Source organism: Macaca fascicularis, chromosome 12, assembly GCF_037993035.2.
Source record: "Macaca fascicularis isolate 582-1 chromosome 12, T2T-MFA8v1.1".
Lineage (NCBI taxonomy): Eukaryota > Metazoa > Chordata > Mammalia > Primates > Cercopithecidae > Macaca > Macaca fascicularis.
The window spans coordinates 81974467-82002086 of record NC_088386.1 but is presented as its reverse complement, the minus strand read 5'-3'; the positions used below and the strand labels follow the sequence as shown (position 1 = coordinate 82002086).

At 38.2% G+C, this 27620-nt stretch overlaps 1 protein-coding gene across 12 annotated transcripts in view; it reads left to right on the top strand.

Moving 5' to 3' along the window:
* LOC107126927 (uncharacterized) overlaps positions 1-27620 on the top strand; it is a 519804-nt gene that overhangs the window by 60391 nt on the left and 431793 nt on the right. For 4 of the 12 annotated variants that reach the window (XM_065525737.1, XM_065525739.1, XM_065525735.1 and 1 more), the window contains one exon: positions 294-27620. The exons of 5 other annotated variants lie outside the window; for them this stretch is intronic. In XM_065525737.1, coding sequence (XP_065381809.1) covers positions 12514-13419 — 906 coding nt within the window. In that variant the 5' untranslated portion in view covers positions 294-12513 and the 3' untranslated portion in view covers positions 13420-27620. The remainder of the gene's footprint in view (positions 1-293) is intronic. 3 more of the 12 variants (XM_065525740.1, XM_065525738.1, XM_065525736.1) reach the window with 1 other exon arrangement.

Sequence of the window (27620 nt, the reverse complement as noted above, 5' to 3'; positions counted from 1 at the left end):
GTCAACTTTTGGGGGACCCAAAATAAGACACGTATCTAATATAGCTTATCTCACATTGCTTTAAACCTTTGTCCTTATGTCTATGTCTTCCACTGTATTATGAGACTCTTAAGGAACTGTAGTAGGTAGAAATTTAGATGGCTCCCAGGATTCCTGCTTCCTGGTATATATGCTCTAAATAATCTCCCCTTGAGTGTGAGAAGAACTTTTGAATATAATGATATAGTCACTCTTTTGATTAGGCTACAATATATGGCAAAGATAATGATTATGTTACTTTATACACAATATAGCTGACTAAAGTCAGAGATTCCCCTGCTGACCTTGAAAAAGCAAGTCACCATGAATTCAACAGGTGCAAAGAAATGAATTCTGTCAACAATCAGGTGACTGTGGAAGAGGTTTCTGAGCCTCAGACTGGCCAGCACTTTGAAGCCTTGTGAGAATCTGACCATCCAACTAAGCCTTGCCCTGACTCCTGACCCATGGAAACTGTGAGATAATAAATGTATGTTGTTTTAAGCTATTATGTTTGGGATAATTTCTTACATCATAGACAACTATTGCGGCTGCGTAGTTATTCTTTTAAAAATTAATATGAACTATTTCAAATATATAGAAAGTAATACAGAATAGTATAAATAGTATCATGTATACAATATGAAGAAATAGAGTATTACAAGTAATGTTGAAACTTGTTGTGTAGCCTTTTCTAATTCTGCTTTTCTTAATTCTTCCTGAGATGCAACCCACTGTAATGAAGGTGTTGATTAGCATTTATGTGCATTTTTTAGAACAGTATTTTGCTATATATGTGTACATCTAAAAGCAACATATCATTTATTTCTGTTTGATTTTTCCTCTACTAGAAAGAGATTAAAATGCTTTCATTAGGATTGCTTCCTGTTAATTTTTCTTTGTATCATCATCCAGTTTTATATTATGAATTTTAACAACATTTTGTTACTTGCTGTGACAGAGACATTTAATATTACTGAATAAGCATGTGCTTCATCACATCTGCCAGCTCTCTAAACAGTTGGGTCATGCCATGTGACAGGTTCTGGCCAACTGGTTGGCAATTGGCAACCAAGGAAGCTGTATGTTGAGATGTTTGAACCACAAGTTTGAAACTGCTGGGGCTTATTGGGGGAAACCCCACCCCCGATATTTAACACGGGTTCTTTTCTATTTCCCTAAGCATCTCAGCTGGTCTGAGAAATAAAAGGAAAGAGTACAAAAGAGAGAAATTTTAAAGCTAGGTATCTGTGGGAGACATCACATGTCAGCAGGTTCCGTGATGCTCTCTGAGCTGTAAAACGAGCAAGTTTTTATTAGTGATTTTCAAAACGGGAGGGAGTGCATGAATAGGGTGTGGGTCACAGAGATCACATGCTTCACAAGGTAATAAAATATCAGAAAGCAAGTGGAGGCAGGGCGAGATCACAGGACCACAGGACGGGGCAAAATTAAAATTACTAATGAAGTTTCGGGCATGCATTGTCATTGATAACATCTTATCAGGATACAGAGTTTGAGAGCAGACAACCTATCTGACCAAAATTTATTAGGCAGGAATTTCCTTGTTCTAATAAACCTGGGAGTGCTACAGGAGACCGGGGCTTGTTTCATCCCTTTGGCTTCGACCGTAAAAGGTGGCTGCCCCTACAGGGGCCGTTCAAAGGCCTACCCTCAGGGGCACATTCTCTTTCTCAGGAATGTTCCTTTCTGAGGAAAAGAATTCAGCGATATTTCTTCTATTTGCTTTTGAAAGAAGAGAAATATGGCTCTGTTCTGTCCAGCTCACTGGCAGTCAGAGTCCAAGGCCATTTCCCTTGTTCCCTGAACATTGCTGTTATCCTGTTCCTTTTTTCAGGGTGCCCAGATTTCATATTGTTCAAGCACACATGCTCTACAAACTATTTGTGCAGTTAATGCAATCATCACAGGGTCCTGAGGCAGCATACATCCTCCTCAGTTTATGAAAATGATGGGATTAAGAGATTAAAGTAAAGACAGGCATAGGAAATCATAAGGGTATTGATTGGGGAAGTGATAAGTGTCCATGAAATCTTCACAATTTTTGTTCAGAGATTGCAGTAAAGACAGGTGCAAGAAATTATAAAAGTATTAATTTGGGGAACTAATAAATATCCATGAAATCGTCACAATTTATGTTCTTCTGCCATGGCTTCAGCTGGTCCCTCCGTTCCAGGTCCCTGACTTCCCGCAACAGGGACTTCTGAGTCACCACACGGAAAACTGCTGGTCTGCAGAGGTATAAAATTTGGCTAGAACTTCGTATGAGTGAAAAAATAAACCTTTTGTTTGTGAAGCCAATATAACTTATTGTACCATAGCCTACATTATTCTGTCTGATGTAGAAAAATACAAGTTCATGTTATTTTATACTGATGTTATTGTGTTCCTTTAATAATTTATCCTTATTAAACCCTTTGCCTCACATTTTACCTGATAATTTTTTGATCATCCCATTATTTTCAACCCTTTGTTTTATTTAAGACTTGTAACTAGGCTATAGCTGGGTGTATTTTAAAAATCAAATCTAATAGTTTTTTCTCTTCTTTTAGGTATTTTAATCCACTTACATTTTTGAAATTACTAATAGATTTACTTAGACTTATTTCTATGATTTTATTATTATCAAGATTTTAGTTCCAATTTTTAACAAACAACCATCATTAGCTGTCATTTGATATTATAGTCAGTAGTTGGTACAATTTGTTAGCTTATTGTTAAAAATTATTTTCTGTATTTAGTGTTGTTTTATTCCAGCCCCTTATTTAAAAGACTTTTCCCTCTGGGCTCATCGCTGATCTGGATGAGGTGCCTACTCTTTTAACAGTGTTTATTATGTGTGTATATGAAGGTCTGTAGATAATAAGCACCATTAAACTCTTTTGCATATGAAAATGTCTTTATTTCACCTTTACCTTTGAATGATATATATAGCATTCAGTTATTTTTCTAAAATGTTTTGCTGATATTACTTTACAAACTTCTGGTGGCTATAATTGCTGTGGATAAGTCAGCTCTTAGCTGAACTGTCATTCCTTTGTAGATAGTCTCTTCTTTGACTTATTCTAGGTTTTTCTCTATCAGGAAGTTCTGAAATTTCACTATAATACGTCTATTTTTTAACATAATATTCAAATTTAATTTTTGATCTGAGAGTTTCAGTTTTTCATTCTTGAATATTCTTAATCATTGTCTCTTCACCATTCCTTCTGTTTTTTTTTTTTTTTTTTTTTTTTTTTTTCCTGAACCTCTCACTAAACACACCTGAGGTCCTTTGAGCTATTTTTCTTGTTCCTTATTTGCTCTTTATTTTCATTATCTTTCCAAGTTCTGAGTGAATTCCCCACTACTAATTGTCTCTTTATCTAAGTTTATTTTTAAGTTTGATTGCATTTTTTATTTCAATGACTATATTTGAACTTTGAAGACATTTAATTAATTCTTTTTCATATCTATTTGGTTGTTTCAGCTATATCTTATTTTGTTTCATAATTTGTTATTTTTGTATGAGATTATTGCTGTGTTAATCCCTGTGAATGTATTGTTTCACAGATAAAGGTTCTAATAATTTGTTTTCCTTGCAATAATTTATTTTGCAATTGTGGATTTTGTTTTCTGTTTTCCTTAAATATTTATTCATATGTTTTAGAATATTTTGAGGTTTTTTTTTTGAGGTAGAAAATATTTGTTCCCCTCTCTCTTTTTAAAATTCATTGAAGTGAAGTTCACCTAACAAAATCAACCATTTTAATGTGAGCAATCCAATGGTATTTAGTACATTCACCGTGTTGTATAATCACCACCTCCATCTAGTTATATAACATTTCTACCTCTCCAAAAGATAATCTCATATCCATTAAGCATTTTATCCCCATTTCCTCTCCTCTGAGTCCCCGACAATCATCAATTTGTATTCTGTCTCTGTACATATAGCTATTCTGAATATTTCATGTAAACAAAGGCATTATAATATGTGACCTTTTGTGTCTGGCTTCTTTCACTTAGCATTATGTTTTTGAGGTTCATTGCTATAGTATGTATCTAGTACTTCTATTTATATCTGGGTAGTATTCCGTTGTATGTACAGACCACAGTTTGTTTATTCATTCATCTGATGATGGACATGTGAGCTGTTTCCACCTTTTGGCTACTGCCAATAGTGCTTCTGTGAATAAACATGTGCATGCACTTGAGTACCTGTTTTCAATTCTCTTGGGTAAATACCTAGTTTAAACCTTGGAGTGGAATTGTGGGGCATAATAGGGTTTTTCCCTGCAATAAATTGTTATTTAAGAACAGTTCTAGATTTACATAAAATATATGAAGATTGATAGAATCCCATATATGCCATATTCAGTTTCCAGGGTTACTAGCATCTTATATTAGTATGGTACATTTGTTACAATTAATGACACAACATTGATATATTCATATAAACTGAAGTCCATACTTTCTTCAAATGTCCTAATTAGGTTTTTACCTAATGCCTTTACTTTGCTCCAGAATCCCATGCAGTATATACCACATTATAGTTTGTCATCCTGTCCTTTAGGTTCCTCTTGGCTGTGACAGTTTTTTTTTAAAGATTAATTGATTTCCTCATTTTAATTTTATTTTTAAATGACAAATAATAATTGCATGTATTTACTGAGTACAAAGATGTTTTAATATATGTTTACAATGTGAACTAGTTAAATCAGGCTAATTTACAAATCCATCACCTCATGTACTTACGTTTTGTGGTGAAAACATTTAAAACCTCCTCTTTCAGCAATTTCAAATATATATCATTATTTATTATAGTCACCATTCTGTGCATTAGATCACTAAAGCTTTTTCCTCCTGTCCGACTGAAACTTTTTACCCTTTGATCAACATCTTTCCTTTCCCCATTCACCTCTTCCCCCAGCCTCTCATAGCCACCATTCTACTTTCTACCCCTGTGAGTTTAACTTTTTTAGATTTCACATATAAGGGAGATCATGTGATGTTTGTCTTTCTGTGTCTGGTTTATTTTACGTAGCATAATGTCCTTCAGGTTCATCCACATTGTTGCAAATAACAAGATTTCCCCCCCTTTAAAGGTTGAATACTATTCCATTGTGTATATATATATCACATTTTAAAAATCCATTTATCTGATGATTGACACCTAGTTGCTTCTATATCTTAGCTATTTTGAATATTGGTATAGTGAACATGGGAGTGGAAATATCTCCTTAGCATACTGATTTCAATTCCTTTGGATATGTACCCAGAAATGGGATTACGGATCACATGATCATTCTATTTTTAGTCTTCTGAGAAAATTCCAAACTATTTTCCATAATGGCTGTATTTTACATTTCCAACAACAGTGCCCAAGGTTCCCTTTTCTCCACGCCCTTGAAAGTACTTGTTAACTTTTTAGCTATGACAGTTGTTCAGATTCTTTTTTGATGTCTATTGCAGTTTTGAGGAGTACTGTTTAGGTATTTTGTAGAATGATTTTCAATTGGAATTTTTGTTTTGTTTTGTTTCGAGACAGGGTTTCACTCTTTGCCTAGGCTGGAATACAGTGGTGTGGTCATAGCTCACTGCAGCCTCAAACTCCTGAGCTCAAGCAGTTCTCCACCTCAGCCTCTCAAATAGCTGGAACTACAAGAGCATGCCACTGTGCCCCGGTAATTTTTTTATTGTTTTGTAGAGACAGGGTCTTGCTATGTTGTCCAGGCCAGTCTTTAATTCCTGGGCTCACGTGATACTCCTGACTCAGCCTCCCAAAGTGTTGGGATAACAGGTGTGAGCCACCCTATCTGGCTTAATTGGAAGTTGTTTGATTTTTGTTCATAATTACCCTGGGGTTGTTTTGGGAGGAAGATCATAGAGGTAAAGCACCATTTTAATCAATTCATCTCAAGGGTGCATATTATCAACATAATTATTACCATTGGTATTGACCTTTATCACCTGGCTGTGGTAGTTTTTGCCAGGTTTCTAAAATAGTTTTTTAATTTTAAAGGAAGTAACTATCTGCATTCCACACAGTGAAGAGTTGTGCTCCATCTCCTGGATTGTGTAGTATCTATATAAATAATTTGGAGCTTTTCTCTGTTCTTATTTATTTGTTTATTTATTCAAGCATTTATATTAAATCACTCATGTCAGTAGGATATTTATTTTAGAGTTTGGGCTATAATCCAATATTACTTAATTCTGTTGCTCAAATTATTCATATGCACTGCACCTGTTTTTATCTGAGAAATGATTAATTAAGGCATGAATCAGATTTTCTTCTTTGCCTTGTTCCAGAAAGCTTAGAGCCACATCTGTGGCCTTGCAAAAACTGCTCAGAAATTGATGCAGTTTTACATTATTCTGATGTCTGATTCTGGTCTATTGGTAGCGTTGTTCTTCTTTTTTCTTTTCACTTTCTTCTATTTCATATTATCTTGCTGTGTTTTATAAATTTAAGCCACTTTAAATTCTTTTGGAGAGAAGGCCAGAAGTAGCTATCTGTCTTTATTTATCTTCCTTTTATTCCAACAATCATCCATGTCTCTTCTGTCTCTCACTGCATATGAATTGACTACTGCCAATGCTCCATCTGGGCTCCCAAAGCCAGGGCCCTGCTTTGGGGGGCTGCTGGACATTGCCTTGCCGTGAAGTGCTGTACAGAGCTGTGCCAGGTGTTGGACAGCTGCCTGGCCAGGCTTCACATCAAGCTGGTTTCTCACTGGCAGAGCCAGAGTAGCTAGAGTGAGATTTCACTTTCAATTGGCTCCTTTGGGCTCATTGTCTTTCTTTGCGCTTTTAACAGATTGTCTAACTAACTGCACTGGCAGAAAAGGTGGCCATTGTGAAGTATGTAACAATTGTTAATGCCATGAAGAATTTTGTAGAACACGGTGATCTTGGATTACCTGCCTGCTTTGGTGCTGTTTCAAGCTTTAGTTCTAATTCAACAGAAACCTGTATTCCTAGTTCATTTCAAAGAGTCTAATTTTCTTTTTACTGGGAAGAGTCTAGTGGTACCTTCCTCCACATGTTATGGCTGGGATGGAATAAGATAAAGTTAGCAAAGTTTTCAACATAGGGCCAGCACATAGCTTTAAAAATGGTAGCTGTTATGGTCATCATAGTGAACCAATTTACATCATTATCCAAAGTTTAACTTTTTGTTTCTGCTCTGTGCTTTGTTTTGTAATTGGAAGTGCAGTAGAGAGCAAGTGGGCTGAAGTCATGGCTGGAATGATCTTGGCTACTAAACTTGTAGAAAAGAGTCTCAGCTTAGAAGCTTGGGGTTAGAGAGTTGTGAATTCAAATACCACCTTTATCATTTAGTAGCTGTATTATTTGGGGCTAAGTACTTAACCTCTCTTAGGTTCAGTTTCTCCATCCTTAAAATGGTGATAATGAAGCTACCTCAGAGAGATGTCATGAGGTGAAAGTGAGAGGTGACAATGTGCTAGCAGCCCTCACTCTCAGTGCCTCCTCAACCTTGGTGTCCACTCTGGGAGCACTTGAGGAGCTCTTCAGCTCGCCACTGCACTGTGGGAGTCCCTCTCTGGGCTGGCCAAGGCCAGAGCCGGCTCCTTTTGCTTTCAGGGAGGTGTGGAGGGAGACGCATGGGCGGGGACCGGGGCTGCACGTAGTGCTCACAGGCCAGCGCGAGTTCCCATGGGCAGAGGCGCGGCCTTGGCGCGCCCCTTACTCAGAACAGCTGGCCAATGCCGCTGGCCCAGGACAGTGTGGGGCTTAACACCTGGGCCAGCAGCTGCAGAGTGTGCCAGGTCCCCCAGCAGTGCCGGCCAGCCAGCACTGTGCTTGAATTCTTGCCAGGCCTCAGCTGCTTCCCCGCGGGGCAGGGCTCAGGACCTGCAACCCACCATGCCCAAGCCTCCCAGCAGCCGTGGGCTCCTGCACGGTGAGCCTCCCTGGTGAGCCCCACCCCCTGTGCAGTGGCGCCAGGTCCCATCCACCGCGCAACGGCTGAGGAGTGCCTGTGGCGGCTCAGGACTGGCGGGCAGCTCAGCCTGCAGCCCCTGTGTGGGATCCACTAGGTGAAGCCAGCTGGGCTTCTCAGTCTAGCAGGGACTTGGAGAACCTTTATGTCTAGCTAAGGGATTGTAAATACACCAATCAGCACCCTGTGTCTAGCTCAAGGTTTGTAAATTACACCAATCAGTACTCTGTATCTAGCTAACCTAGTGGTGACTTGGTGAACTTTTCTGTCTAGCACTGTGTCTATGCTAAAGGATTGTAAATGCACCAGTCAGCACTCTGTCAAAATGGACCAATCAGCGCTCTGTAAAATGGACCAATCAGCTCTTTGTAAAATAGACCAATCAGCTCTCTGTAAAATGGACCAATCATCAGGATGTGGGTGGGGTCAGATAAGGGAATAAAAGCAGACTGCCCACGCCAGCCAGCAGCAACTGTGTGGGGTCTCCTTCTGCACTGTGGAAGTGTTGTTGTATGGCTCTTTGCAATAAATCTTTCTGCTGCTCGCTCCTTGGGTCCACGTGGCCTTTATGAGCTGTAACACTCACTGGGAAGGTCTGCAGCTTCACTCCTGAGGCCAGCGAGACCACAAAACGACCAGGAGGAATGAACAACTCCAGACGCGCCTTCTTGAGAGCTGTAACATCACTGTGAAGGTCTGCAGCTTCACTCCTGAAGCCAGTGAGACCACGAACCCACCAGAAGGAAGAAACTCTGAACACGTCCGAACATCAGAAGGAACAAACTCCAGACACACCATCTTTAAGAACTGTAATAATCACCGTGAGGGTCCGTGGCTTCATTCCTGAAGACAGTGAGACCAAAAACCAACCAATTCCAGACACAAAAGGAGAGTGGTGTGTGGCACACTGCTGTCAATAAATTACAGCTTGCAAAGACAGTTTCATTATTTAAATGTTAGTGACTATCAAGCAGATAGAAGAGAGAAAAATAATATTCTATTTAAATTTAGTAAGTTCTCATTTTGCAGGTGAAAATTTACAACTCAGTAATTTACTCAGTTTTTTTTTGGTGTGTGTGTGTTGTATCACAGAGGTTGCGACTGAGACATGGATATGAGGAGTAGTGGAAAGATGTATGTTTTTCTGAAGTGGAAGCCCCTGTGGAAGGCAGACAAGGAAGAAAAACTCAGTCAGTGGTGGAGAAGAAATGTCTGATGTGCATGGCCATTCCTCTAAAGGTGGTTGCATAAACATTTGTGTTTGAGGTGACTATGGTTCTTGACCTTGTTTTGGGCCCAGAGTCCTTTTTGCTAGACTTATAAATATTTAGATAGAGTAAGCATGAGGGAAAGAGTGTGACCTGAGGTGAGGCTCAAAGAGGGCCTTGAGGTGGGTCACCCAGAATACTGAAGGTGAAGGTCATTTATCTGGGCCAATGAAGGGTTTTAAGTACAGGTGGGTGTTTATAATTTAGCCATTATTCTGTGTCCGGGAGAATGATCTGACTCTGGAAGTGGGGAGATTGTGGTAGCATCTTTTGTCCCAGAGTTCACACCCATCTCTCTCAGGACCTCACTTTCCTGCTTGTTCCCTGGCAGTTCCTCCTCTGGTCCTTTCACTGAGTGACAAAATATTTCACTTGTGAGTGTTTACAACCCTGAGGAAATATTTTTACCAGAAGTAGAAGTCCTACCACAGCTGGAAAGACTTTTAGAGTTTTGTTCACAGTTTCTGAGGGTCATGAATCTGGTGGCAAGGCTGCAGTCTTTAAAGCTTTGCTGAAGTTGGCCTGTCTGCTTCTAAAAAGGCTCCCTCACATTCCTGTTATCAGGAGATCTTAGCTCCTCAGCACGTGAGCCTCTGCACATGGCTTCTCACAACGTGGCAGCAGGCTCCCCACAACCTGCCTTCACTGCTGTAGCACAAGCAACTGAGAAAGAGGTGATGGGAAATTTTAAAAGATATTTTCTCTTTTTTTTTTTTTTTTTTAACAGAGTCTTGTTCTGTTGCCCAGGCTGGAATGCACGATCTGGGCTCACTGCAGCCTCTGCCTCCAAGGTTCAAGCAATTCTCCTGCCTCAGCCTCCCAAGTATCCAGGACTACAGGCATGCACTGCCATGCCTGGCTAATTTTTGTATTTTTAGTAGAGAAGGGGTTTCACCATGTAGGCCAGGATGGTCTTGATCTCCTGGATCTTGTGATCCACCCCCAACAGCCTCCCAAAGTGCTGGGATTACAGGCGTGAGCCACCGTGCCTGGACTTTCTCTATTTTTTCCTATGTGTTCACCAACTTTTTGCAGAGAGGTTTGGAAATGCTTCTCCCTGCATCCTAAAGCCCGAAAGAAGGAGACTGATATTAGCAGGCTGATAATAGCAGTAGCTCTAGCTACTTTTCTATTATAACATTGGGGATTGCAAATCAGTCACACAACGGGTGAGGGGCTTGATGTACCAGTAGTCACTAGGCAATCCTCATCCTAAGCCAACAGTGTCTTGTAAGGCATAGGTTCAGTCAGTAATTTAAAGCAACTTTTTGAAGTTTTGTTTTATGAATAAGGAATTCTCATCTAAGTCTCTGTCTTCCACTGGGGATTTTGGTTATACTACCAATGATGGTTAATACTGAGTGTCAACTTGATTGGATTGAAGGATGCAAAGTATTGATCCTGTGTGTGTCTGTGAAGGTGTTGCCAAAGGAGATTAACATTTGAGTCAGTGAGCTGAGAAAGGCAGACCCACCCTTAATTTGGGTGGGCACCATTTAGTCAACTGCCAGCATGGTTAGAATATAAAGCAGGGAGAAAAAATGTGAAAACGCTAGACTGGCTTAGCCTCCCAGCCTACATCTTTCTCCTGTGCTGGGTGCTTCCTGCCCTTGAACATCAGACTCCAAGTTTTTCAGCTTTAGGACTGGCTTCCTTGTCCTCAGCTTGTAGATGGCCTATTGTAAGACCTTGTGATTGCATGAGTTATACTACTTAATAAACTCCCATATATAATATATATATATCCCATATATAAACTCATATATATGTGTGTGTGTATTATGTCCCTCCAATTAGTTATGTCCCTCTAGAGAACCCTAATACAGATTTTGGTACCAGAAGTGGTTCTAGAGGAACAGAATATTTAGGATGGAGTTCTTTCATTGGCTTTGGGGTTTCTGGAGTTGGCTGCTTAATATAACTGACCCCAAAATCTTAAGGATTCTACGTCTAATATTATGGAGAGCACTGATAGTCCTTGACATGAACTGTTGAGAGAGTTATGCAAAATAAATGCATTTGACACTCCGGATTCACTGCTCATGAGAGGCAAGGAGTTTAGTGACTCCATACATAATAACGTTGGCCAAGTTGGAGAACCCAGAAACGTGATGAAGTTGGTTGGTTGTTCCTAAGTTCACTGGACAAAGTGATAAAAGAAAATGATGAACTCAGGGATTGTAACTCCTGACATCAGAAGCAGATCCTGAGCCTCGAATCTGCTAAGATTTCCCTAAGCAGGAGTCTTATATCCTGTAGAGAAAGAGCTGAAATTGTGGAAAAACAGGCACAAGCTCTCATCAGGTGAGTGGTTGACCTGCAACGAAAGAAGCATGCACAGCCTCGCCAGGTGTCTACTGTTAAAGTGGTGGTATTGATTGGAAAAGAATGGGACCCTGCAACTTGGAATGGGAATGTGTGGGAGAACCCTGATGAAGCTGGGACACTGAGTTTGTAAATTCTGATGAACTTTTTTTTTTTTTTTTGCCAGAAGAAACAGTTTCCCCATCCCCAGTAGTGGTAATATCCCCTCCGTGACCCACGTTGCCATCAGCCTTTCCACCTTTGTCCCTGCGCTGCCTGAGGCAACAGTGATGGCCTCCCCTGAGGCAGTTGCCAGGCAAATTAATGTTGGTTCTCCTCAGGAGACACCACCAGTACCGCTGTTTGCTTCTAGAACTATAACTAGACTAAAGTCCTGGCAGGCCCTTAGAAGTGAGGTTCACAGTGTGACCCATGAGGAGATGCGCTACACTTGAAAAGAACTGCTTGATTTTTCTATTTCATATAAGCAGAAATCTGGGTAACAGGCGTAGAAATGGGTATTAAAGGTGTGGGATAATGATGGAAGGAACCTGAAGTTGAATCAGGCTGAATTTATTGATTTGAGCTCACGAAGTAGGGACTCTGCATTTAATGTTGCAGCTTGAGGAGTTAAAGTTTCTAATTTGTTTGGTTAGCTGAAATATGGATTAAAAGATGGCCCACTGTGAGCTAGCTGGAAATACCTGCTCTCCCTTGGTTTAATATAGAGGAAGGAACCCAAAGGCTTAGGGGGATTGGGATGGTGGAGTGGCTTAGTCACTTTAGAACTACTCATCCCAGCTGGGAGGGTGAAGAAGATATACTCTGACCAGTGTTTTGTGAAGTAGATTTGTAAGGGCAGCACCTGCATTTTTGAAGAGCTCTGTAATTGTTCTTCACTGTATGTCAGATCTAACAGTGGGAACCACAGTCATTCAACTATAAAATTTAAATACAATGGGAATAATTGGATCCCAAGGTGGCAACGGCCAAGTGGCAGCACTCAACTGTCAAAGGCAAGGTGGGCATAACTACTGTAATGGACACCAGAGGCAAAGCAGCAATCAAAATAGTCTGACTCATGTAGAGCTCTGGCATTGGCTAATCACAGTGTTCCTAGAAGTGAAATTGATAGGAGGCATGTTGCATTCCTACTTATATAAGCAGAAAACTTCCAAGTCAAATAGACAAAAGACTAATTTGAATTATAAAAACAGAGAATTACAGCCCCTCCATCAATTTCCAGACTTGAGACAGTTTATAGACTCAGAACCCCTTGAAAGAAGGGGAGGCCAGGTCCCCTCAAGGAAGGATCACACTCTACTACTGACAATTTATGCTGTTAATCTCTTTTACAGCCTTTCCCAAGGAGACCTCTGGCCTTTTACCAGAGTAACCGTGCAATGGAGAAAGGGAAATGATCCGATATTTGGGGGACTACTGGATACGGGCTCTGAGCTGACATTGATTCCAGAGGACCCAAAACATCATTGTGGTCCTCCAGTTAAAGTTGGGGCTTATGGAGGTCAGGCAATTAATGGAGTTTTAGCTCAGGTCCGACCTACAGTTGATCCCCAGACTCATCCTCTGGTCATTTCTCCAATGCCAGAATGTATAGTTGGCATAGACATACTTAGCAGCTGGCAGAACCCCCACATTGGCTCCTTGACTGGTAGGGTGAAGGCTACTGTGGTGGGAAAGGCCAAATGGAAACCATTAGAGATGCTTCTACCTAGCAAAATCATAAATCAAAATCAGTATCGCATCCCTGGAGGGATTGCAGAGATTAGTGCCACCATCAAGGACTTGAAAGACACAGGGGTGGTGATTCCCACCACATCCCCATTAAACTCTCCTATTTAGCCTGTGCAGATGGCAGATGGATCTTGGAGAATGATGGTGGATTATCATAAGCTTAACCAAGTGGTGACTACAATTGCAGCTGCTGTACCAGATGTGGTTTCATTGCTTAAGTAAATTAACACATCTCCTGGTACCTGGTATGCAGCCATTGACTTGGCCAGTGCCTTTTTCTGCATTCCTGTCCATGAGGCCCACCAGAAGCAATTTGTCTTCAGCTGGCAAGGGCAGCAATATACCTTTACTGTCCTACCTCAGAGGTTTGAGAGACAGCTCTTGGCCTGTTACTGGGCTTTGGTGGAAACTGAACGTTTGACTGTGGTTCATCAAGTCACTGTGTGACCTGAATTGCCTATCATGAACTGCGTGCTTTCTGACCCATCTAGCGATAAAATGGGTCATGCATAGGAGCATTCCATCATCAACTGCAAGTGGTATATAAGTGATTGGGCTTGAGCAGGTGCTATAGGCACAAGTGAGTTACATGAGGAAGTGGCTCAAATGCCCATTGTCTCCATGCCTGCCACCCTGCCTTCTCTCCCTGAGCCTGCACCAATGACCTCATGGGGAGTTCCCTATGATCAGTTGATAGAGGAAGAGAGACTAGGGCCTGGTTCACAGATGGTTCTGCACGATATTCAGGCACCACCCTAAATTGGATAGCTGCAGCATTGTATTCTCTTTCTTGGACATCCCTGAAGGACAGTGGTGAAGGGAAATCTTCGCAGTGGGCAGAACTTCGAGCACTGCACCTGGTTGTGCACTTTGCATGGAAGGAGAAATGGCCAGATATGTGATTATATACTGATTCATGAGCTGTAGCCAATGGTTTGGCTGGGTGATCAGGGACTTGGCAGAAGCATGATTGGAAAATTGGTGACAAAGAAATTTGGGGAAGAGGTATGTGGGTGGACCTCTCTGGTCAAAAACTGCGAAGATACTTGTATCCCATGTGTGTGCTCACCAATGAGTGACCTCAGCAGAGGAAGATTTTAATAATCAAGTGGATAGGATGACCCATTCTGTGGATACCGTTCAGCCTCTTTCCCCAGCCACCACTGTCATCGCCCAATGGGCGCATGAACAAATTGGCCATGGTGGCAGGGATGGAGGTTACGCATAGGCTCAGCAATATGGACTTCCACTCACCAAGGCTGACCTAGCTACAGCCACTGCTGAGTACCCAATTTGTCAACAGCAGAGATCAACAGTGAGCCTTTGATATGGCACCGTTCCTTGGGGTGATCAGCAAACTACCTAGTGGCAAGTTGATTATATTGGTCCTCTTCCATCATTGAATGTGCAGAGGTTTGTCCTCACTGAAATAGACACTTACTCCAGATATGAGTTGCTTATCCTGCATGCAGTGCTTCTGCCAAGATTACCGTTTGTGGACTCATGGAATGCCTTATCTACCATCACGGTATTCCACACAGCATTGCCTCTGACCAAGGCACTCACTTTATTGCTCAACAAGGGCAGCAGTGGGCTCATGCTCTTGGAATTTTCAGGTCTTACCATGTTCCCCATCATCCTGAAGCAGCTGGATTGATAGAACGGTAGAATGGCTTTTTGAAGTCATGATTACATTGCCAACTAGGCAATAGTTTGCAGGGCTGGGGCAGAGTTCTCCAGAAGGCCATGTATGCTCTGAATCAGCATCCAATATGTGGTACTGTTTCTCCCACAACCAGGATTCACAGGTCCAGGAATCAAAATGTGGAAGTGGAAGTGGCACCACTCACCATCGCCCCTAGTGATCCACCAGCAAAATTTTTGCGTCCTGTTGTTCCCTTGACATTATGTTCTGCTGGCCTAGAGGTCTTAGTTTCAGAGGAAGGAACACTGCCACCAGGAGACACAACAACGATTCCATTAAACTGGAAGTTAAGATTGCCACCCAGACACTGGGCTTCTCCTACCTTTAAGTCAACAGACTAGGAAGAGACTTACAGTGCTGGGTGGGGAGATTGACCCAGACTATCAAGATGAAATCAATCTACTATGCCACAGTGGAGGTTAAGGAAGAGTATGTGTGAAATACAGAATATCCATTAGGGCATCTCTTAGTATTACCATGCCCTGTGATTAAGGTCAACGGGAAACTGCAACAGCCCAATCCAGGCAGGATGACAAATGGCCCAGACCCTTCAGGATGAAGATTTGGGTCACTCCACCAAGAAAAAACCCACAACTACTGAGGTGCTTGGTGAAGGCAAAGGGAGTACAGAATTGGTAGTAGAAGGAGGTAGTCATCAATACCAGCTATGACCATGTGGCCAGTTGCAGAAATGAGGACTGTAATTGTTATGTGTATTTCCCCTTTCTTTTGTTAAAAACATGTTTGTGCATGTATATACTTGTACTAAGAAAATATCTTCATTTTATTTCCTTTTGCCTTTATCATGCGATGTAAGATTTATTGACTTCACATCAGTATTTAAGTATGGTGAACTTTATGTAATAGCATTTGGGTTGGGGATTGGTGCATTTCTGGTTGTACAAAGGATAGTTATATTAGGCATAATTATATACTATCTTTATTTGAAGATCATGTATGATCTCAGGAGATGTGTATGGGTTCAAGCTGACAAGGGGTGGACTTGTGATAGTTAATACTGACTGTCAACTTGATTGGATTGAAGGATTCAAAGTATTGATCCTGGGTGTGTCTGTGAGAGTGTTGCCAAAGGAGATTAACATTTGAGTAAGTAGGCTGGGAAAGGCAGACCCACCCTTAATCTGGTTGGGCACCATTTAATCAGATGCCAACATGGCCAGGATGTAAAGCAGGCAGAAAAATGTAAAAAGCCTAGACTGGCTTAGCCTCCTAGCTTACATCTTTCTACCATGCTGGATGATTCCTGCCCTCAAACATTGGACTCCAAGTTCTTCAGCATTGGGACTTGGGCTGGCTTCCTTGCCCCTCAGCTTGCAGATGGTGTATTGTGGGACCTTGTGATTGTGTGAGTTAATACTACTTAATAAACTCTCCTTTATATAACCTATCTATCTTACTAGTTTTGTTCCTCTAGAGAGCCCTGACTAATACACTACCGTACTTAGTATTAAGTTCTGATGCTCCAATGTGCTCTTCAGGCCTATGCATTAGCCATTCTCATTGGAAAGCTCCTTTCCAGAATTCCACACGACTCTTAGCTTTACCTCATTACAGAAGCCTTTCCTGATCAATACACTGAAGGTAAAACACGACTCTTGTCTCCCACTAAAGTGTAAATGCCATGAAAACAGGGACTTCATTGGGTTTGTATACAGCTCTATGCCAAAGGCCTTGCAGAGAAACTGGTATATAGTGTGTAATCAATAAATAATTTTTAAAATAAATGAAATTTTGATGTTGTATGTAGCAAGGTTGTATAAACTTGAAAAGGGAGAAAGGAGGAAGCAACAAAATTAACATGGTTAACAAGCATTATGCTCTATGCAGTCTACTAGGTACTGTTAATATATTATCCTACTTAATCTTCGTATACCTATAAGGCCAAGATCAAAGTCATACTGCTAATTAGTGACAAAGATAGATTTCAAGGTCTGACTATACTGAATTTATATATCAAATAATTTTAAGTACAGAATGACCACTGACTAAAGGAAGAAGACAAATTCTATTATAAGTAAATACCCATTATATATCTGTGTTTTTGTTCATATTTTGTGGTCTATGATAGTCAACTGTAGACATAATCTTTTTTAGTTTTCGACATTTAACTATCAACAAATAGAATCCTGAAAATGTAGTTAGTGCGTGGAGTCCACGCTGGGACAACTCTTTTTGTTTTTTTTAGGACCAATTATGAGGACCACAGGCAGCCCATTGGGGCTGAAAACTTCTTTTGAGCAAGCAAATTACTTCTGCCTTGAATTTGTTTTCTTTGTAATAAATGAGGGAATGGATTAGGTATCCCATCTTCTAAATAGCCATCAAAAATCTTGATAGGATTCTCATTTTTCTCTGAGCATTAAGACTTTAAAAGTGCAAGTGCTTAAATGTTTGGAGTCTGTGGTAATATACTGTCTTTGAAAAGATATCAAAATGTGTTGTCAGAGGGCTCTAAAAATCACTGGTGAACAAATAATCCTTTAAGGCTGTCAAGGCCTAAGGGGACTTTTATTCAGTCTAGGGAGTTATCTTATTGACAAGGGGCTTACTAAACACTGAATAGAAGAAAACCCATTTACAAGAAATGGGCCAGTTGGTGCATCAAATCAATGGTTAATCTCAACCTGGCAGAGAAACACAGGAATTGTGTTACCTTACGAGAATGCACATGGGTCATACATTTTCTTTCTCATTTCTTCCAATCACAAACCAATTCTTCTTTCTGGGCAGTGTACTGAAGAGTCTGCTCATGGATGTGTGAAGAGAAATTGAGAAATAGCGTGTAGAAAATTTAGATTATATAATCTACTTAGAGAAATACTTAAATGTAGCACATTGTAATCAAGCCTTCTGTAGTGTTCTAGTCATGTGAATATAGATTAGTTTTCTTCACGCAAAATTATGCAAACTTTGACTCTATGTGTATTATTTTCAGCAATTTGACAGAATATTGTTGAATTTAAAATTGAAAACATTTTATAAAAAATGAGAATATGATAGTTATTCAATTGGAAATATAATTGAATCTTTGGAAAGGGCAACACAAGTCTTAAAGCATTATTCCATTAATAGACAGCTTTCTAGGGAGAAACCTTGGTCTGGAGTGGAGAGAACATGCATAGGAAAGAGGAATCATGAGTTCCAGCCCTGGTTTTCTCATCTTCTGATGGTTTGCCCTGGGTTGCTTACTTTATTTTCCGGGACTCGATCTCCTCATCTGTGAATGAAGATTTCCATCAGTTCCATAGTTTTTAGGTTTTGGAACTTTCTTCAAAATATTTATGAAAATAGTACGTCCAAGATTAAAATATAAAGCAAATAAAATTAGTCCTGCTTTGGATGGGGGTTGGGCAGGATGGTAATGGGCAGTTACATTTCCCTAGTCCTTGCTCAAGCTCCCAAGGCCCATAAGTGATTACCACAAAACACGATAAAAATATTTTATTTTTGTTAGTCTCTAAGGTTCTGTCCAGATCTAATGCTTTGAGATTCTGTGCTTTTAAATAATAACAAGCTTTCTTTGGATCAGATTTCCTTTTTGAATTACATAAAATTATTCATTTACTCAACTGATATTCATCGAGCTTCTGCTCTGTACCAGGCATTGTTTAGGTGTTAGAGACAGATAATTGAACAAACAAATATTCTTCCAATCATGGAACTTACATTTAAAAATGACAAAAAAATAAATAAATGTGTCATTTGCAAAAGTGATTAAAAAAGGACTAAAAGATGATAAAAGTACTACAAAGAAAAATAGGCCAGGCGTGGTGGCTCATGCCTGTAATCCCAGCACTTTGGGAAGCTGAGGCAGGCGGATCATGAGGTCAGGAGATCGAGACCATCCTGGCTAACACTGTGAAACCCCGTCTCTACTAAAAATACACAAATTTAGCCAGTCTTGGTGGCGGGTGCCTGTAGTCCCAGTTACTTGAGAGGCTGAGGCAGGAGAATGGCATGAACCCGGGAGGTGGAGCTTGCAGTGAACCAAGATCACACCGCTGCACTCCAGCCTGAGCAACAGAGTGAGACTCCATCTCCAAAAACTCTGTCTCCAAAAAAAAAAAAAAAAAGAAAAATAAAGAAAAACATGGTTACGGGTATGGGGCTTCTGGGGAATATATTGTTATTTTATATAAGGTAGCTAGGAAAGTCATCACTTAAGAGGAAACAGGGAATATAGAGACCCTGTGGTAAAGGCCTGCTTGGTATGTCCATAAACCAGCAGAGAAGCCAAGGTGACTCAGATAGACTGGGCAAAGAGGAGTGTTAGCAGACAATACTACAGAGATCTCTAACAGTGGGAGAATAAAGAGAGGGTACGACTCATGCAGAACTTGTAGGTCATTGTAAATGTTTTAGATTTTACTTCAAATGAGGTGGGAGATCATTGAGGCGGTGGTTATAATGTAATACATTATAAAATGGATTTTCCTGTCTGTTGCATTGAGGATAGTTTTTAAGAAGGCAAATATGGGAAAAGGGAGATCAACTTGAAGGTTAATGAGACAACCTGGGTAAGATGTGTGATAGCTTGAACTAAGGTAATGATAGGTGTAATGTTGACAAGTTGTTAGTTTCTGGATTTATTCTGAAGACAGAGCCAACAGGATTTATTGATGAATTAGATGTACAGTGTGTGAGAAAGAGAGGAATCAAGAATGATTTCAAGTCTTTCAGATTGGCAGTTGGAATGGTGGCGTTGATATTTGGTGACTTGGAAAATACTCCCACAGGAGAAAATTTTAAAGTTAGATAATCCAGAGCTATGCTTTGAACATATGCTTATTAAATATCCAGGTGAATATTGAGTAGGTAGTTGAAAATATGATCTCGAGTTTAGGTGATAACTCTAGGTTGATTGTTAATTTGGAACGAATCAGTATATAGATTGTATTTAAAGCTAACACCCCGGGTGAGTATAGCTTATGAAAATATTAATAAGGGGCAAAATGCTGAGCATTTCAATATTAAGAAAGAGGGCATATAGAAAAGAAACCAATGAAGGAGACTAGAAGTTATGGTTTGTGATATAGAAGTAGAATCAACAAAAAGAGTATGGAAGCTAACTGAAGAAAAGATTTTGAAGAGGAGTAGGTGATGAACTGGGTTATATACTATGGATATGTCAAGAAAGAGGAGATCTGAGAAGGAGGACCTTGACAAGGTTGTTTAAGTGAAGTAATTGTGACTAAAGTCTAACTGGATTGCATTCAACAGAAAAAAAAAAAAAAAAGAATCAAAGAGCACAATACACTTTTTGATGAGTTTAGCCATAAAGATGAACAGAGTGAAAGTGATGAATGGTAACATGAAGTTATTTATAAGATGAAGTATGTTACTACACGTCTGTGTGCCAATGGGGCATGGCCCAGAAGAGAAGGGGAAAACTGACAATGCCTTAAAGAGAGGAGAATTCCTGGAATGATGCTCTTGAGAAGGTGGAGGATTATGGGATCTAGGGTATGAGTGGAGCTCATTTAAAGATAAACAGAGAGAAAGTGACTATTTTGGTACAGATGCATGTTGCTGTGTAGGCATGGTGATGGAAGCTTGTGATAGTTGTTTTCTAATTGCTTCAGCTATCTCAGTGAAATGGAAGCCAGATCATTGTCTGGAGGTGGAGGTGTTAAAGGTTGAGGAAAGTGGAGAAGCTACGAAATACAAGGAAAGCCAAAGAATATTCTAGAAAAATGTACTATCATTTCTTGGCAGCATGAAGAACCTTTTAAGGTTAATCATTTTGAGTTTAATGTAAGACTAGCCAGCATGATTGTGTGCTTTTTCCCAGCCACTTGTATCTGCATGAATTCAGCTGCAGAGGAAGTATGGGACTGGGTTTAATCAGGGTGAGCAAGATAATTGAGGATGTGATTACAAAGATGGACCATAGAATCTAAGCTGCATGAAGGAGATTAGAACACAATGGGAATAGTAAACTATGAAAAAACCAAAAGTCAGTAAGTCCTAGTGGGTAAACGAAATACTAAAAATTTTATACTAGATGGAATGAAGAAACACTTGCGGAAGATGGGTGGTAGTAAGAGAGTAATGTTTAAAATTAAGATTGTGAAGGAGGTGCAGTTTGGAGCAGATCTGTATAAATGTGTGGCTTAAGTGGGGTGAAAGCAACATTATTGAAAGCATAGAGATCAAGGAACTTGGATATTGAAACCATCAAGAATATGACAACAATAGTGTTAGAGAAAATGATAATGACTATATCTTAATTACACTAAGATCATATCGTGTTTTAATTGAACATTCAAAGTACATAGAAATTAGGATAGAAGAACCAGTGTCTTTATTTTATAGGATAGTTTTCACTGGAAAAATAAACCTAAAATGGCTGCTTATAAGCTACATTTTACTGAAGAATGACAGAGATCTTCGAATTGCTTAGGTGTAGATATTAATGTTTGGCATGCACATCCCCTCATGGTTCCCACATCTTTATGATCAACCATCATCTTTTAAACCACAAAACATTTCAGAATTCTCTCATGAAAAAAGTAGAAAAGGTCTAATACTTATTTTAGAGGGAAGTTCTAACAAACTATTTTTGTTTGCCATTCTAAATGGTTATATTTCAAATTTACCTGATTTTTCTTATAAACTATGTGAATCATACACATGAAAATATAAACATTCATTTTTAGAATTAGACATTGTAATCTGAACTGTAATGTATGTTTGTTGTTATGCCAATATTGTACTGTTTTCATTACTGTTGTTTTGTAATATGTTTTTAAATAATAAAATATGATGCCTATACCTTTATCCTTTACCAAGATTATTTTGGCTATTTGAAGTTTTCTTGTGTGTTTCCATATGATTTTTAAAATTGTTTTTTCTATTTCTATAAAAGTCAAATATCTCAAAAGATGTTAGTATAGCAGCATTTATTGCAGTACTATTCACAATTGTGGAATTGTGGAAAGAACCTAAATATTCATCACAGATGAACAAATAAAGAGAATGTGGTATGTAAATATAAGTCAATGCTATTCAATTAACCTTAAAAATTAATGAAATTCTACCATATGCAAGAACATGAATGAACATGAATAAAGACAGTATGCTAAGCAAAATAAGCCAGTCACAGAAGGCAAATACTGTATGATTCCACTTATGTAAGGTTTCTGAAGTCATCAAACTCATAGAATCAGGACTAGAATGGTGGTTATCAGGGGCCGGAGAGGAAGGGAAACAGGAAATTGCGAATTGACAGGCACAAAGATTCAAAGATTCTTCCTTGTGAAAGATCAGTAAGTTCTAGATATCTGTGTTTATGGTTAACATATGCTTACAATTAACAAAACTATTATGCACATACAAATTTAGTGAGTAGATCTCATGTTAAGTGTTTTTACCACAATAGTGTTTTAAAACAGACAATAGTGAAGTACAAATACAAATATTAACTATGAAGCATTAAAGCTATCTCTATCATCTCTACATTTTGAAATAAATTATTTGAAAACTGCAAAAAATAATATGTTAAATTGACCCCAGATAAAAGTAATAAACACATCACATCTTGTTGTCTTTTTCTTCTGCAATTAGTGTCACTGTCTCACATTTATGTTGTTTCAATTAGTGTCTTATCTTTAGTTTGGAGAATGTTCTAGGTTATAGCTTTATGATTTCAAAGCATTTTCTACCTGGAAGTGATCCTAGAATTCAACTCAAATCACCTCATTTATCAGTAAGAAAACTAAAGACCGTGGAAGGAATATAATTTATTCAAGGTCATATTACTAATGGAAGTTTGCAACTAGAAAGTAAAACTCTCATGCATATCTACTGTATATCACTGCCATTCAAATATTAGTTGTAAATAAAATTTGGCAAGTTAACATCTTGACACTGGAAATGTTAATGATTCTTTACCTTTAAAGAGCTTACTCAATTGAGACAACTGTTCTGCTGTGTTACCACAGCACTGAAGAAAAATAGTTGGAGTCTGGGCGAATCTAAGCTTTGACATCTATAACAGTGGCATTTCTAAATAAAGTCTGATCACAAGCTTCTAAGTGTGCTAATATTTACTACATAGCATTACTACTATAAACATACTTAAGTAAGATTCTTTTTCCAAAATGTTTACGTTTCTGTTCTGGATTATCAAAGCATAAGTTGCATTATTGCTTCTAAAATTCATATTTAAGGCTCTTAGTGATACTATATTCAAAGATGAAGGAGTATAATATTTCCTTATAATAAAGAAAAGTCTATAAATTTTCTTGATTAACTTTTATCCTATTTTCTACATCATATCTGATATTAGAACTTCCTTATTTCAAAGGAATATTTCTTTTTCCTTATTACTCAGGAATATAACTGATTTTTGTTACTTTTGATAAGTAAGTAAATGAACGAACAGATGGAACTATAAAAAATTATTTACAGGACTGATAAATATGCTTGCATTTGTTATATTTTAGAGCTATGGCTATGAATAATAACTACTAATCTTTTCTTCATTTTTCTTCAGGACTGAATTTGTTAGAAAGGTTTTTGTATTCTCCTAAATTGTCACATCGTAGAGACTATATTTCACTTATGAAAAAGCTTCCCATGAGACCATTTCTCCCTTGGTAAACCTTCAAACCAGTAGGTTATATTTGCTGCAGTGAATCATCTGCCAGCATTATGAGAAAATCTTGTCCCACTGAAATTCTTGAAGACATATTCTGATTACAAAATGTTTCATAGGTATTGAAGCTTAGGAGAACTAAAATTAAGGTTAGATTGTATCTTATTAACAACTGCATGTTGATTACTTTAGTTAACGAAGGATAAAAAATTATCACTATTTACATTCTTATAGTTATTAACATTTAATTACCAGAAATAAAATATTGTACACAGGAATACAAGTACCTCTGGAAAGTTTACTTTCCAAGTAGAATTGTTTCAGAGTTTAAATTTGTACTAGCTTAGGACTTTATAAGCCAATTGTTATTAATGGTGGGATGGGGCTGAGTGGTAGCCAGAAATGGAAGTGTATTTTATATTCATTTGCAGTCAGCAGAAAAATCCAAAATAATAGTGGCTTAAACAAGACATTATGTATTTCTGTCTCACACAAATGTCTGGAAGTAGATGATATAGGACTGGTGTAGTCCTCTCATAGTGTTGGAGTTGATATTGTGTTTTTTCTATATTTCCCTTCTATATCATGTCCTTTCTGCATTTCCAATATCCCCTCATGATTGAATAATATTACCCCAGTTCCAGATATCTCATCTGCATTCTAGACAACAAGAAGGGGTAAAGTGAGAAAGAAGGGGTAAAGAACATGTGTAGCTTTCTGTTGAGAATGATTCTTGATTTCTAGTAAGAATGATTTGCTAAGAACATTTTATATTATTTGGCCACTTATTCACATAGCTACCTTTAACTGCAAGGGAGTTTGTGAAAATCTTCTTTCTTCTGACTGTTTGTGGGCCTAGCTAAAATTCAGATTTTATGACTAGTTTTATGATGAGGTAGTGAGGAACAACTACTTACTGGCATAGGTTGTCTTTAACATAAAATAATAGCTTTGTGATGCATTTTTGAAAAAAAATTGTTAATGGGGTTCAGAGAGAAATCTTGTCTTAAACCTAAGCATTTAGCTTAAAAAATAAGCTTATTGGGTGTTTACAGAAAAAATACTATTTTTAATGAAATGGAAACTTCTCATATAATAGAAATGTCTTCATTATGTAAATTATTATTAATCCAAATAATTAATTTAAAGCATGATAGCAGCCAAGTGTCAAGTTTAAATTAGCCAGCATTGAAAGAAGGTTTGATATAAATAAACATGCTTAGACGTAACTCATATGGGAACTTTTCAGTAATATGCATTGCTATGGATAATTTCAATCTTTTTGAACAGTTAAATATCTTTTTTATATTCTGTTGGACAAAATTATTATTACTTTTATTTAACAAAATATAATATTTCAAAATAGAGAAATTGAACTTTACCAAAATTAATTTTTTCTTCCAAAAAAGGACATTATCAAGAAAGTTTAAAAAAATACCTCACAGGATGGGAGAAATATTTGCAAAGCATATGTCTGATAAGAGTCCAGTATCCAGAATATATAAAGAATTCTTCCCACTCAACAATAACAAAATAAATAACCCAATTGAAAAATGGACCAAAGATCAGAGCTGACATTTCTCCAGAGAAGATATACAAATGGCTAATAAGCATGTGAAAACATGCTCAGCATCATTAATCATTAAATAAATGCAAACCAAACTTCAATAAGATTCCACTTCCCACCTTTAGGACAACTACAATCCAAAAAAAAAAAAAAAAAAAAGAGAGAGAGAATAAGAAAAAAAAAATGTTGGAAAGGATGTGAAAAAATTAAAGCTCTTGTGTGTTGCTGATGAGAATGTAAAGTGGTGAACCTGTCATGGCGAACTGTTTGGCAGGTGCTCAAAAAGTTATACATAGAATTACGGTGTGATCTGGCAAGTTTTCTCCTAGATACATATCCAAGAGAATTAAAAACAGGTGTTCAAACAAAAACGTGTACACTAGTGTCCATAACAACATTATTCATCACAACCAACAGGGGGAAAGAACCAAAATGCCCATCAACAAATGAATGGATAACTGAAATATGGTATATCCATATGATGGAATACTGTTTACTCATAAAAGGTAATAAGTACTGACTTATACTACAACATGGATAAAACTTAGAAACATTATGTAGTGAAAGAAGCCATGGAAGACCACACATTGTATGATTCCGTTTATATAGTATCCAGAATAGGCAAATCCACAGAAGCATATTCATGGTTGCAAGGGTCTGTCGGGAGGAGGAATAGGGAGTGATTGTGTAACAAGTATGGGGTTTCTTTTTGGAATGACAAAAATGTGATAGAATTAGATACAGAGATAGTTGCAAAACATTGTGCATGTACTAAAAGTCACTGAATTGTACTCATTTAAAATGGTTAAAGTGGTAAATTTTCTGTTATGTGAATTTTGCCTCAGTAACAAAAGGTACTTCAGTAGGACTTGTTCCAAAGTGGTCCTCATAGGCAAATAAATCTATTTAAGCATCTCAATCTAAGACCTTTGTCTTGAAGTGGCTTTGAAAGAAAATGCCATCTGGGCACAGTGGCTTATGCCTGTAATCCCAGAACTTTGGGAGGCCAAAGCGGGTGGATCATCTGAGGTCAGGAGTTCAAAACCATTCTAGCCAACATGGTGAAACCCCATCTCTACTAAAAAAAAAAAAAAAAAAAAAAAAAAAAAAAAATTAGCCAGGCACGGTGGTGGGTGCCTGTAATCGGGAGGTTGAGGCAGGAGAATCGCTTGAACCTGGGAGGCAGATGTTGCAGTGAGCCGAGATTGTGCTGTTGCACTCCAGATTGGGTGACAGAAAAATACCGGTTATATTTTATCCTCCCTAGAAGCATGAAATAAAGAAAAATTTTAGACTTGTCATTCTCCAAGCATGATTATGGACCCCTGAGTACCCTCGAGATCCTTTCATGGGGTCCAAGAGGTCAAAATTATTTTTCTAATAATACTCGTATGTTCTTCTCCTGTTTCATAGTTTGACAAAGCTATGCTGTATGAAATCACTGGCACCTCATCACAAATAATGGCAGTGGTACCAAAGTGTACTAATAGTCATTGTATTATTCACTGCCATGCACTACCATTCAAAAAATTGCCAGCTTTCCTTAAAAATGTTTTTGAGAAAGCTGCAAAATTATTAGAACCTGACACATGAGTACACTTCATTTATTCTGTATGAGGATTTAGGAAGTACACATAAAGCTTTTCTGCTACTTACTAAACCATGATGGTTGTCTCAAGTAAAAGCACATTTGTGATTTACCTGGAACACCAGTTTTCTTCAAAGAATGACTGGCAGACAAACTGGTTATTCAAATTTAGGATTTTGGAGGTATTTTCTCAAAAATTAATAAAGTGAACCTGTCATTTCACAGCCAATAGTATTTATTGTCAATGATAAAATCTGAACTTTCAAGTGAAAGTTAAAATTAGAAATTTGGAAAATTTATATCTGCCATTGTGAACTTAACAGCTTCTCAATAATTAAAGGCTTTATTGATGTGATGGGTGATGACATTGAAAAATGTGATTTTTTTGACATTATATAGTGAAATATGTCAACTTTTGGAACATCTCTATAATACACTTACTTAACTAATGTTTTTAAATGATGAATGTGTGATGTCAAATCATACATGGGTAAAAGATTCATTCAAAATATAAGAGGGATCATTGGATTATAATAAAAGAGAGTATGAAAGGTTAATTATTAGAGTTTCAGATTCAACATTGCAATTAACTTTTAAGATACCTACTTGTTGAGTTTTGATTTAGTATCAAAAAAACAATTTCCCCAATGTCGGAAAACACTGTTAAATTATTCCTCTCGTTTCCAATTACTAGATTGTGTAGGCTAGATTTTTTTCGTGCTTTTTAATTGAAATAACATTGCAAAAGATTGAATGTAGAAGCAGATGTGGGGATGCAGTTGTTTTGTACTAAACCAAACATTAAAGAAGTTTGGAAAAATAGAAAAAA